This window comes from Pseudophryne corroboree, chromosome 4 (genome assembly GCF_028390025.1).
Source record: "Pseudophryne corroboree isolate aPseCor3 chromosome 4, aPseCor3.hap2, whole genome shotgun sequence".
NCBI lineage: Eukaryota > Metazoa > Chordata > Amphibia > Anura > Myobatrachidae > Pseudophryne > Pseudophryne corroboree.
Window position 1 is genome coordinate 450,721,489 of NC_086447.1, and position 13,506 is coordinate 450,734,994.

General features: G+C 41.5%; 1 protein-coding gene across 1 annotated transcript in view; it reads right to left on the minus strand.

Annotated features, from left to right (window-relative positions):
- LOC134909749 (gamma-aminobutyric acid receptor subunit rho-2-like) overlaps positions 1-13,506 on the minus strand; it is a 206,631-nt gene that overhangs the window by 40,921 nt on the left and 152,204 nt on the right. Inside the window, exons 5-6 of the mRNA XM_063916972.1 lie at positions 11,443-11,525; positions 8,265-8,405 (exon numbers count right to left, since the gene is read on the minus strand). Of these exons, the coding sequence (XP_063773042.1) occupies positions 8,265-8,405; positions 11,443-11,525 (224 nt within the window). The remainder of the gene's footprint in view (positions 1-8,264; positions 8,406-11,442; positions 11,526-13,506) is intronic.

Below are 13,506 nucleotides of genomic sequence, written 5' to 3' on the forward strand. Positions count from 1 at the left end.
TCCATTGCTCATCAGTACTCGGTACAGATACGCCTCAATAGATCGTCAGAGACCTCCCTTCATCATATCTAAACTAGGTTACCAATGGTGAACCTTATCTCTCTTAATGTTAAAGGGCTAAACTCTCCCAATAAGCGTAGGCTAGCTCTCTCCTCCTTTCACCAACAAAAAGCAGATGTGGTAGCACTACAAGAAACCCACTTCTCTTCCAACAACCCCCCCCTCTTTAAGAACAGCCACTTCCCCGTAGGTTTCTTTGCCAATGGTCCCTCCAAAAGGAATGGTGTGGCCATCCTCTTCAACAAAAATGTCTCCTTTTCCCTCCATTCTCAAATCTCAGACAAAAATGGCCGATACATTATCCTCACAGGCCTCCTCGATGACAAGCCAGTTACCCTAGTATCTTTATACGCGCCTAACTCTAACCAGGTCCCCTTTCTGAGAAAACTATTCCTCACTATACGAAATGCATTAAAAGGCTCTCTGGTAGTTTTGGGTGACTATAATCTTGTCCTAGACCCTAAATTGGATAAGTCCCGCCACTTCCCCCACCCTGCCCCATCCACCATCTCTGGCCCATCCCTTGCCTTCCGCAACTTGCTTGCGGAATTCGACCTATACGACGTCTGGAGGACACAAAACCCCTCAGGACGAGACTACACATTCCATTCCCTTGTCCATAACTCTTACTCCAGAATCGACCTGATTCTATGCGATAAATGGTCTCTCCAGAGAACTAAAAATATAGATATCCTACCAATCACATGGTCGGACCACGCCCCAGTTCTCTGGCAGTGGAATCTCCAGGATACCCATAACCCTTCCCGGCATTGGCGCCTATACCCCTATCTTCTAAACAACCCCCTGTCAAAAAAAATAATCTCTGACTCCATTGACTCCTACTTAGCCACGAACTCACCCCAAGATACCTCCCCTATCATCCATTGGTGTGCCTTTAAAGCCGTTACACGAGGAGCCGCTATTCAAGCCGGCGCCACTCTCAAAAAACAAGCCCAACAAAAGCAAAAGACACTGGAGGACGACCTGCTGGACCTCGAGACCAAGAATAGAGCCCTTCCCTCCAAAACACTTAAAATCGAGATCTCCAAAGTCCGAGGCCAGCTACAAAAGTTGTTCCTCGCTCGCACCCAAGCAGCCTTGAATAGAATGCGCCACAAATTTTATCTGCTAGGTAACAAAGCTGGCAAAATGCTAGCACGCAAACTACGTGTCCAACAAGCTAGGAATAAAATTAAAAGTATTTTCTCTCCCACCAAACAAAAAATCTTGAACCCTAAAGATATTACGAACCAATTTGCAAACTATTATGCCAAATTATATAACCTAGCAACTGACCCTTCCACTCCCCAACCCACCCCTCCGTCTATTTCCTCCTTTCTTGACGGTCTTTCACTTCCATCCCTCACACAGGACCAGCTGGCCTCTTTAAATTCCAGGTGGTCCGAAGATGAAATTTCGGTAGCAATTAAGTCCACACCTAAGAATAAAGCACCTGGCCCAGACGGCTTTGTCTCTGACTTTTATTCTACTTTCCATGTCGCCCTCTCTCCCCTTCTGACTACACTATTTAACACTTTCTCAGACCATGGCTCCCTCCCCTCTGAACTCTTAGAAGCGCGTATTGTCACAATTCCCAAACCCGGAAAAGACCCCGCCTTTGTACATAACTACCGACCAATAGCGCTCCTAAACTGCGATATCAAATTATATGCCAAAATGATTGCCACACGCATCAACAAGTTTCTCCCCTCCCTGATACACCAGGACCAGACCGGATTCGTCCCTGGGAGACAACCGTCTGACAATACACGCCGGGTCTTTAACTTAATAGATTCTTTAGCTGGAGACCAGGGCCTTCTTTTACTATCATTAGACGCTGAGAAGGCCTTTGATAGATTAAATTGGATGTACATGCGCCAAACCCTTCTAAGATTCGGATTCAAAGACCGTATCCTCTCCTCTATCCTAGCACTGTACAGCTCTCCTACGGCCCGGGTGTACAACGGGGGCTTCTTGTCCGACCCTTTCCCTATTACGAATGGCACCAGACAAGGCTGCCCCCTATCCCCTCTAATCTTTGTTTTATCAATCGAACCCCTGGCAACTAAAATAAGAGACAACCCCCACATACCCCCGATTCGATTTGACACATCCCTACACAAACTGAGTCTTTTCGCAGATGATGTCCTCCTCTTTATTTCTAACCCTATTACAACTCTCCCAGTCCTACATTCTGTCCTAGATGCCTATAGCCTTGCATCTTACTATAAATTGAATACAACTAAAACAGACGCCCTTCCCCTCAACCTATCTCATTCCATCCCAACACTCCAAGCCTCCTTCCCATACAACTGGCGATCTAACACGATAAAATACCTGGGTATCAATATCCCTATCTCCACTGCGGATGCCTTCTCTGTCAACTTAACCCCCCTGATTGAGTCATTAGAAGCACTTACGAAAGCCTGGTCTTCTTATGAGGTCTCTTGGCTGGGACGGATGGCGGCATTTAAAATGTCCTTATTGCCTAAACTCATGTATCTCTTTCGCACAATACCATATCCCTTCCCAAAGAAAGCCATTCAAACCTGCTCTTCTATTATGACTAAATACATTTGGTCCTCAAAACCACCTTTAATGGCTCTCTCAAGAATGACCCTGCCCAGAGCACTTGGAGGTCTCAACATACCTAATATCCCACTTTACCAGGAAGCTTCCCTCTTAGCCCCCATTAAACACTATTTCTCACCCAGATCCCACACTGGTTGGAGGGAGCTAGAACAAATAAGGTCAAATCCAATCCCTCTAGCTGACCTTTTCCGCATCCCAAAATCGCTCCGGCCCACCCAAACGTCCCTCCTCCCCTCCACGCAAGCCGCCCTGCAAGCCTGGGACTCCCTTTCAACCTCTTTAGCATCCACCATCTCTCTTCTCCCCCAGATATCCATCTCTACATTAGCACAGATGATTCCCAACCTCAACCTATCCAAATGGAAACGTGCAGGAATATTACTCCTAGGCGACGTACTCGATGGTCTCTACCTAAAACCCTTCTCAACTCTCCAGTCACAATACTCACTACCGGCTACAGAACTTTTCCATTATATGCAAGTAGCACATTGGTGGAAGACGATTCCTCCTACCACCTCATCGCCCCTCACAAGCCCACACATCATATTTTCTCGCCTTTCCCTACCAGAATCCAAAGGTGACATCACATACTGGTATAAGCTCCGGCTAACTCCTACTTCCCCCCCAAAATCAAATGCCCAAAAGAAATGGGAACAGGACTTGGGCAAAACTCTATCCCCCAATGAATGGCGCCAAGTTTTCTCAATCTCGTACTCTATGTCCCAATGCTTAAATCACACTGAAATGCATATAAAACTGGTGAACAGAATTTATCAAACCCCAGAGCGAATCCATAAATTCTGGCCCTCCCACACCAATAAGTGCTGGAGACTCTGTGGTTCAGTGGGCCACCTCTTTCACATATTCTGGGCATGCCCTAAGATCACTAAATACTGGCTAGATGTTTTTGAGCTAATAAATAAAGTTCTATCCACCCGTCTGACACCAGACCCAACTCTAGCACTGCTCCAAGTTGTCCCTTCATCAATACCCCCTGATGCCAGATATGTCCTGGGTCACATACTGATAGCCGCGCGAGCAAATCTAGCCCAAATGTGGAAACAACCCACTCCCCCTATCCTGGTGAAAGCTATCCATAAGATAAATCATCATTTCCTTATGGAAACGGAATCAGCCTCCTCCTCTCCCAACTACTCCTCCCTCAAAGCGAGATGGTCAAGGTGGCAAAGCTATGTCTCTTCGACGGAAGGGTCCCAACATTTACATAACCCCACCACTCCCCCACCAAGCCTGTCCGCGCAAACGGTTGTAGCCTGACTTAAACCATCCCTCCCCCCTACTATACCCTCCCAACACCAGGAAACTACCCCCCCGCCCCTCCGTCAAAGGGAGCTACCAACCAGACCTCCCTCCTGACCCCTCCCCCTACCGAGCACCAATGAATACTGCCCACTAAGATCAGGTCATCCCTACCATTCCGCAATATATATAGATTTTGTATGTGTCTTTCCGCTCTCTGATGTAATATGCCCATTAGACCCCGATGTACTTCTCCACTGTCTCAAGTCTGGACTCATACCCTCCCCCCCCCCCCCCCCTCCCCTGTAGGTATAACTTATGTTCGTATAACTTTTGTTCATATCCTTGCAATGCATTGTAATGTTGTACCACCATCCCTGGTTTTTTCTTCTTCTCCCTCTCTTCATTTTGTACCCCATAAAAAAATTGTCTATCTCTTTCAATAAAAACTATTGATTTAAAAAAAAAAAAAACATAATGATGATTTAGAACCAAAACCAAAATACAGGGGTCTGTGCACATCTTTCATTCATACTATACATAAAAAGCGTAGTAAAACTTTAAAAAAAATTAAAGGGTGGAGTTCACTTTTCTAAAGCTGGGTACACATTAGATGATTTTTTTTTTTTTTAATGATTGCCCAATTTGTGACGGATCAGAACGAGAAATCGCTCAAATCACCAAATGTGTATGCTCTATTGCACGATCCAGAGGGTCGTCAGTCGCATGTTCAGATCTACCGTCCATGCAGGCCAATATGAAGATGTGGCCGATGACCTCATACAATAAGATGTGGAGGGGGAACGATATATCGTGTGGGTATTCATGCAGCATGTACGGCCGCACGATATATTATTACACAGGTCGTCTAATATGTAGTATGTACCCAGCTTTAGTCACAAGGCAATTTTCATTTATATAACCAAGGAATTTTTTACATTTTTTATCTGAGTTTGGCTGGTGCCCCCAGCACAGTCGCTAGTTCCTCCTCTGACTCTGCACCCGTTTCCCAGCACCACCACCCATCTCCCATAGCAGTCCTCATTTGGTGCTCCTTCCCCCTATATTTTAAATAGGAACAGTGCGCACATTCGGCGCGCAGCCCAAAAAGTGGCATTTTCTTGCTGGGAAGGGGCATGGCCACACAATAGTACCTCCAATTCAAATTACACCACACAGTACTGCAACTTTATTCACATTATATTATGCGATAGTGTCCCTACTTCACATCACATCACACAGTAGTACCAGTTTATCTTATATACGTTACTCCTCACAGTAGTGCCCCTTATTCACACTATATCACACTATATTGCTCTTTATTCACATTACACCACACAGTGGTGCCATTTCTATATGTTACGCCACATAGTAGAGCACCTTGTACACTTAATGCCACACATAATACCACACAGTTATGCCCCTTACACATATGACACACATTATTAATGTGCTTATAAACATAATGCGCCTTACACATTATGCCGGCCTTTATTAATGCCCTTATACACATAATGCCCCTTACACATTATTAATGCCCTTATACACAAAATGACATACATAGTGCCCTTTACATATATATCGCACAATAGTAAGGCATTTATACACGATACACATAATGCCCCTTACACATATGCCGAACATTATTAATGTGATTATACACATAATAACACACATAATGTGCCTTACACATATGCTGAACACTATTGCACAACCAACCTACCCATACACCACACTCACATGCCCGCTAACACTGTGATTTCTGCCTCTGCTTGGATACAGATGTGTCCTTATACATCTTGCCTCAATACACCATGCAGCAGGAGATGCCTGGCATGAGTCAGCTGGCAGCTCTGCTAACGTCAGGCACCTTTTTTGCAGAAAATGCATGAAATTTGCATTGCTATGTGACTATTATGCACAAGCAGCTTCTGCTGATTACAATGATATGCAGCATGCCTATATTCTTTGTGTGACTGTGGCTGTATCTGCATACGAAATACTACGTTACAGTGATTTCCAGTAATACACTGTAAAGTAGTATTTCGTATGCAGATACAGCCACAGTCACACCCAGAATACAGGCATGCCGCATATCATTTTACTCAGCAGAAGCTGCTTGTGCCCTAGGCATTTGCCATTATTTGCCTAAGCCTAGTGCCAGCTCTGCCAGAATCCCTGTGTACTTCTTAAGCACTGGGCTTCTTACAGCTTCCCCAAAAAAAATACTATTTCAAAGCTGCATGCTGCACTGCCCAGCTGTCTGGAAACCAGAATAGCAGGTACAGTACCATCTGTTCATTTTTGTGGGCAAACTGTGTGCTGAAGAAAGTAGAGGGAGACGCTTATGGCTGCAGAGATATGCTGATGGTGGCAGAGTGAGATGCTGTAAGGCAGCAAAGGAGTGCTGCAGGAGGTGCTGAGACCCAGAGTGAAGCCGGCGGCTGTTCAGGAGGGACTGACAGCGAGAATCCGGGCTCAGACTGATGGCGTGAGGCAAAGCAGTGGAGACCATTGTGGTGTGAGCTGAATACCAGACACGAGAACCTCTTGGCATTACCTACAGAGAGGTAAAAGTTCAGAGTCGCATGCAGTTCACCCACATCTGCGTATGATTTGTATGCTTGGAATTATATGTGGATCTTCACCTTTATTCAGGGTTGGCAGCATCTATGCAGTCAGACTGCCCTTATACATCCATTCGTCAAAGAAGAAGTCATCAATATCAGAGAGCATATCCACCAGCCCTATGTTTGACGCAAGAGATCCATCTGAAATCAGATGGACCCCTGTGTACACTCAACTTTGAGTAACCCAAAATTCCACCTATATTCCCTCAGAAAGCTTACCCTATTTGCAAACGTCCAGTTGCCACCCAGGTAGAGACCCAGTAATCCTCAAGTGGAGGTTGTGTTTGAGATTTGTACAATTCTGAATCACACATAGTTGGTCAGATTTGTACATGCAGTTCTGTGGCATGAAATGTCACTAAAAATCACGAGACCCATCCACAAAAGTTAGCCCCTCTGCTGCACCAATCCATTTACTTCTGCAGCCAAAATACTTTAGAATTTTATCAGATAAAATAAGAGTGGTGGAGAATGGGAAGTGAGGAGTGCAAAGAGTAATGGAACATAAACTGCTTGACATAAACAAATGTGTTGTTCCCCACAAAAATGTCTAAAAGATCCAAAGATATAGCATAAAAACTGACATTTCTGCATATATTTCCCGGCACACAACATAATTAAGTGATCACCATAATTAATATCCCTGTTCCCATAGCCTATATGGTGTTGTGCGGTCATCACATTTTGTCACAGCCAGTGTACAACTGCACAGATAATAGCCAAATCCTGTCACATTCAAAAAAAGAAAAATCGCTAATACGACCCACAGGACTTGAGCTTCTGACCTTGTACACCAGATGCATACTTGCCTACCTGACCCTCTCCATGAGGGAGAAAATGCTCTGTTCCTGGACTTTCCTGGTAATGTATGATTGCCATCACCTGTGGTGAAACACCTTTCTTATCAATTAACTAGCTCACCACAGGTGATGGAAATCATACATTACCAGGAAAGTCCAGGAACAGAGCATTTTCTCCCTCATGGAGAGGGTCAGGTAGGCAAGTATGACCAGATGGTTGAGCAACAGCAATTGTGCACTGCTCAGATTGTTTACTGTCTGTGATACTTAAACTTTTTGAACTTCTGCTTTGTTTTGAGCATCCTCCCACATCCTGCCTCAACCAATCCAGTGCAGGTTGTGGGCATATAAAGCAAGAAGTGAGGCTTAACCATTGCCTGGTTACTGAGGTCTACTCATATTCTAGCTGTTCCAGCTCTGTTTGGCTCTATTGACTTCTACTGGACTTTGACCTCAGCTTGTCTTTGACTACAATTCGACTCTAGCTCCTTTTTTTCAACTCCGGCACTGATTAATCCTTTGGGTTCCTTTCTGAACCTGGCTTGATTTCCTGTGTATCGTACCCCCGACATTTCAATTTATACTTAGGTTCTGTTTTGTCCATAGCTTCCATAGGATCCAAATCCTGAAATAATATTGCTGCAGCAAGCTTGTTGTAGTTTCAGGCAACAAGTAATTTTCATTCATTCATTCAATCAATCAATCAATCAATCAATCATTCATGTATATTTGAATATAAACAAGGGTACATACTCTAGAAATTGCATGTATGAAAACTGAAAGGTGAAAAAGTCTCACAGATTTTATGGTGAGGACAAATGATAAAAAGCATGAAATATATTACTATTGTTAAGACAAGATAGGCAACACTAAGTAAAAAAAAAAAAAAGAACAGCCCTACAAAAAATATAATTCTAGGTACCTGTGCTACTGTAAAAGGCAAGTCTAGATGTAGTATGGAATTTCTGTATCAAGAATTGAGATAATGAAATCTTCTCATCTGTTTTTAAGGATTCGTTTCCTTTTTTCCAGTAAAGCATCAGATCTTCATCAGTATAGGCATCTTTAAATAAGGATAAAAAGATTACAATAAGTAGATGTATTACAATAAAACGTTCATAGTGGAACTACTATTAGCAGGAATGCGCTCTGGGAGGGTTTAATGAGGCATACAGTATGTACAGACAGGGCCCTTTCTAGACAATTTGGCTCCCAGTGCGAACAGTTAAAAAATGCACACACACCCCATAGACATTCTAAAAGGGGCATGGCCTCACTAAAATAGGCATGGCCTTTCAGGAAAACACTACCTTACCCTACACCCCCAGAAAGAATTCCACCATATTATGCCCCACACAGTAATGCCCCCTGTACCATATTATGCCCCACACCACACAGTGATGCCCCCTGCACCATAATAAGCCATACACAGTAATGCCCCTGATACGTTATTATGCTCCACACAGTACTGTCCAGGACATCTTAGTATGCCCCACAGTTATGCCCCTGACACCTTAATATACCCCCCAGTATGGATACTTTTTAAACATGTTGCTTATTGTCAGGGGGTTTCATGCCGTGGGTCACTGCAGCATCTCCCCGGCAGCTGTTTTCTCCTTTTGCCTGACCAGTAGGACCTTTACTATCTGCCTCCTCTAAGGAGGCTGCCATTTTGGGTGGGACATATTCAGCAGTATTGCATGGAATACTGCTGCAGACACTGGCTGCAGTGCCCTTTGCGCTCGTCCACCCCTAGAAACGTCCCTGACTCTAGTGCAGTTTTAAATTCTGAAATATGTGATTAGAATTTTTCCATTAGGCATAGTGTTTGTGACAATTACTTTACTTTTTTCAGATTTTAGTGTTCTTTATTGTCTGTCATACAATCTAAATTTCCAAAAGTAAGTGATGCAAAACTCAAAGAAGGAATTTTTATAGGGCCACAAATAAGATCAGTAATGGATGATGAAACTTTCAGGAACTGTTAAATCTACTAGAAACAGCAGCATAGTCATTCATAAATATATGTTCTTGTTTTCTTGGAAATCATAAAGCTGCAAACTATCGTCATATAGTGAGAGATCTAGTGAATACATACAAAGCTATGGGATCCAGGGTTGGACTGGTGCATAGGGGTACAGGCAAGGGTGTAGCTAGCTACCATAGGTGCAAGGAGTGCAGCTGCTATGAAGCCCAGAGCTGAGAGGGGCCCGCCTTTCCTGTTAAAGTTTCAGGTGTTATAATGATTTTTCACCACTGGGTGGTAATGTACATAGGGGCCCTTGTAAACTTTTCTTGGGGTCTGCAATATATCTTATTATGCCCCTTGACCACTGTAATGTGGTATAAAAGGAACTGGAGGGCATCATAATGTTACATAATATGAACTGGGGCACTGTAATAATATGAACATATGAAATATGAAGTGGAGATACTATAGTGTGGCATAATATGCATGTGTGGCAGCACTGTATTGTGTCATAATACAAACTGGGTACAATGTATGTCATAATGTGAATTGGGGATACTGTGTTGCATAATGTATACAATGTGGCATAATGTGAACTACACCCCTGGGTACATGGGATACCCCCGGTGGGCCCCACTGCCCCCCAGGAATCAGGTTTTATAGTGGGCACTTGAATTACACATTATACATATGCTACATTACACTGCACAGGACTACAGTGTATTTTCTACAGTGTACTGCTTTTATTACTCTGGTACATTATCATACATGGACTAGCAGTATTTACTATATACATTTATCAATGGGCCCAGACTACGCACTGTCTAATTTTTAGCCAAGGATTTATAGGAGCTGGCCACAGACCTAAGCGTGGGCCCCTACTACTGCATTTCACCAGTGGCCCCTCATGCCCCACTCCTACACTAATGAGATGCATCACTTCTTGGACTCCCACCTAGACTTCTTCCCAGAATATCTTGGGACTGTCAGTGATGAGCATGGTGAGCAGTTTCATCAGCAGACTTCTTCCATGGAAAAGAGGTACTAAGGCAATTGGAGTTCCAGTATGCTGGCTGACTATTGCTGGACCATGAAGAGAGACATCCTACAGGCAAAATATGCCCGAAAATCTACAACTTTTTAGGTCAGCCAGAATAACGTGTATATTTATCATTTAGACTTATGCAAATACTAATTAAATGAAACTTTAAACGTGTGTCACAAAAAAAACCTGCACGGTAGAAGAAAATCGAAATGCATAAATGCATATTCAAATTCTGCACAAAAAATACATTCAGACTCAGTTTATTTAGCTTTTGTAGACCAGTGTTATTAAAGAATTGTCTTATATAAAAGATCTGCTAAAGATCTATCATAGTACACCTAACATCCATACGCTAAAGGCATGAGACACCTGTCATGACTGAGACAATCCAAGATGATTAGCGTACCATATTTTTCCTTACATTTTGCATCTTATTCGCATTGCAGATGCAGTGAAACACCACTCAGTGTACTACAGATGCTGGGCTGTGACATTAACTGCACAGGAATTCATTTTGAACACAAAGTCACAGATGAAGCATAACTATGTGAGACACAAGCTCTGGCTGCTGCAGAGCCCTTCTTTTACAGATTCAGACTCAGTTGCACATAGATGTACCAATGTTGCACATCAAATTGATCAGTGCAAGCTAGCTATTATTGCTTTCTCTAATAATGTCCAGGAAAATATCACCCTGGGTGGAAAAAGTTTTGTTTTCTAAAATAAAAGTTGTTACTTCTTTTACCGCTATCAAACATGATGATAGCTAATTATTATATTTAATTTTTATATATTTAGTTATATAATTATTATTTTTATAATTGTATGATTATTTTTATTATTATTATTATTATTATTATTATTTATTTAAAAAAAATATATATCCTATTCTACATTGATGGTATTAAATCTTTTACACCTAAGGTCAGTATGTTAAACATTCTAGTGCAAAACAATGCTAATTTGTATAAACATATAAAAGCATGTTAAAAATCTCAAATAAAGAGGAAATGCCTGATGGAAATTGAGAGGTCAGGTATTATATGAAAATGTCAAGGCCTTAAATGAGTATATAGGAATACCCACAGCTCTCAAGCTCCAAGGTACAAGTCTGTGTATCCAGGGGGAATCGACTGAAGTCCATGTTGCACATCGCTGTCACTGTAATTCTTTGTAGAAATGAATAGGATAGGAGGTTAATACAATGTCAAAATACATCCTTACACAATTAATGCAAATGTCTTGGTGAATTTCTTGCAATAAAAAAGGCCTAAATGTCAAAATGTAATAATTATCTGTTCAGTTTTCTAACACTGAACTTGCTATAAAAATAGACTTCAGGGGCAAAATGTACTATCGTTCGATTTTGATTTAGGAGGTATTTGTCATTCTGTTTCCATTCGATTTGGATTGAACAGATTTACTAAACACCAAATCGAATGTCAGACTGATTATATCACCAAATTCAACTCACATCCCAATAGAAATCGAATTTCTGAAAAACATCAATGTTTTCCCATAGCCCAACATAAAATCCCCTCATTAACTAAAATTTGATTTGCAAATCGATTTGAAATCAAACTCAAATTAGAACCTCAAATCCCCAAATGTTTAGACATTCGATCTTGACTTCTAAACACTATTCTAATGGTAGGATATTGATAGTGATGACTTTTTAAGTCCCCAAAAGCATGTAGGGCAGTGTGAAAGTAGTAATAATGGATGTCCAAGGTTATGGTATGTTGTGCACCTACCTGCACAATGCAAATCACCACCTGACTGAGATAACCCTGGAGGATCAATCGTAGCACCATCAGCAGCTTCACAAGTTGAATAGTGCGCATATTTATACTTACAGACATCATACTTATTCCATGATAGATAGCACCAGAGCACAATATTGGGCAATTTGACTAGATGATATAATGAATTTTAAAATCATGAGAGTTGTACAGTAACTGGCTATCTTGGTTCATCCTATGATGCCTACATCCTCAGCAATTCATCCCTGTATGCAAAAATTATTGTGGGACAAATGCCAGAGGGATGGTTGTTGTGTAAGATACCAGTATGTGCTAATAAAGCAGCTAATAGTAATTCTTACTATATTGTTCTAGTTTGTTCCCCTTCCACCAAAAAAGGCTGTTTAAGCTATGGCTGTTGCTCCTGGCCTCTGACTCCATTTTCAAATCCACAAACTCCTGCTAAGCATATGTATAAAGAGCCACATATAGCCACCCAACCCATGACAGAATGCACCTTTGGTTTATTTAAATAAAAATATTCGGAAGACATATTATTATATAATTTGGCAAAAATGTTCGACAATGTGCTCTGCTGACATTTTTTGCATAATTGCGCATTAAATAAACCACTCACACCAAATTATGCAATAAACAGAGAGCAGGCAGAGGGTTTTTATTACCAACAACTGACTATGTGTAAAGAGAAAGTGGAAGGCAGCCAAGAAGGCAGATTAGAGTTACGTTTATTACCAACTATTTCAGCTATAAGTATTTTTACAAAAATATCATCATCAATTAGGTTTTCATGTATAAAAGAGTGTAGAGACCTTCCCCTTTAATTAGTGTGCATGTGATACATTTGGGCCAATATGCAGCAATGAGGGAGTTCTGTTCGATTTTGCATTTGATTTTGCTGGGGATTTTAATGGGTATTTGAAGTTCGATTTTGAAAGAGATTTCATAAATTCAACTCAAAATCCCTTCCAAACATGAATCCACATCAAATTCAATTTGAAAATCAAATGCAAAATCGAATTTTAGTAATTGAGGGATTTTTTAAGGATTTTAGATAATTGATTTAAATTGATTTTGAAGATTCATAAAGAGGATTCTAAAATTGAATCTTAGTACATATACTCCCAGCTGCCTTACCAATTCATATTATACAATTTTCATTCTAATTTATTTTTTTATTTATTTATTAACAGTTTCCTATATAGCGCAGCAAATGCCCTTGTGTTTTACAATTGGAAGGAATTGTTTCTATATTGTGCAAATGTTTCTTACAGCAATATGCATTGGAAATTATTTCAGTTTCACTAGTTCAGCAGGATTTTAACAGACAAAACAAACGTGAAGCCAAAAGTCAAGGGAACATAGGGGGTAATTCTGAGTTGATCGCAGC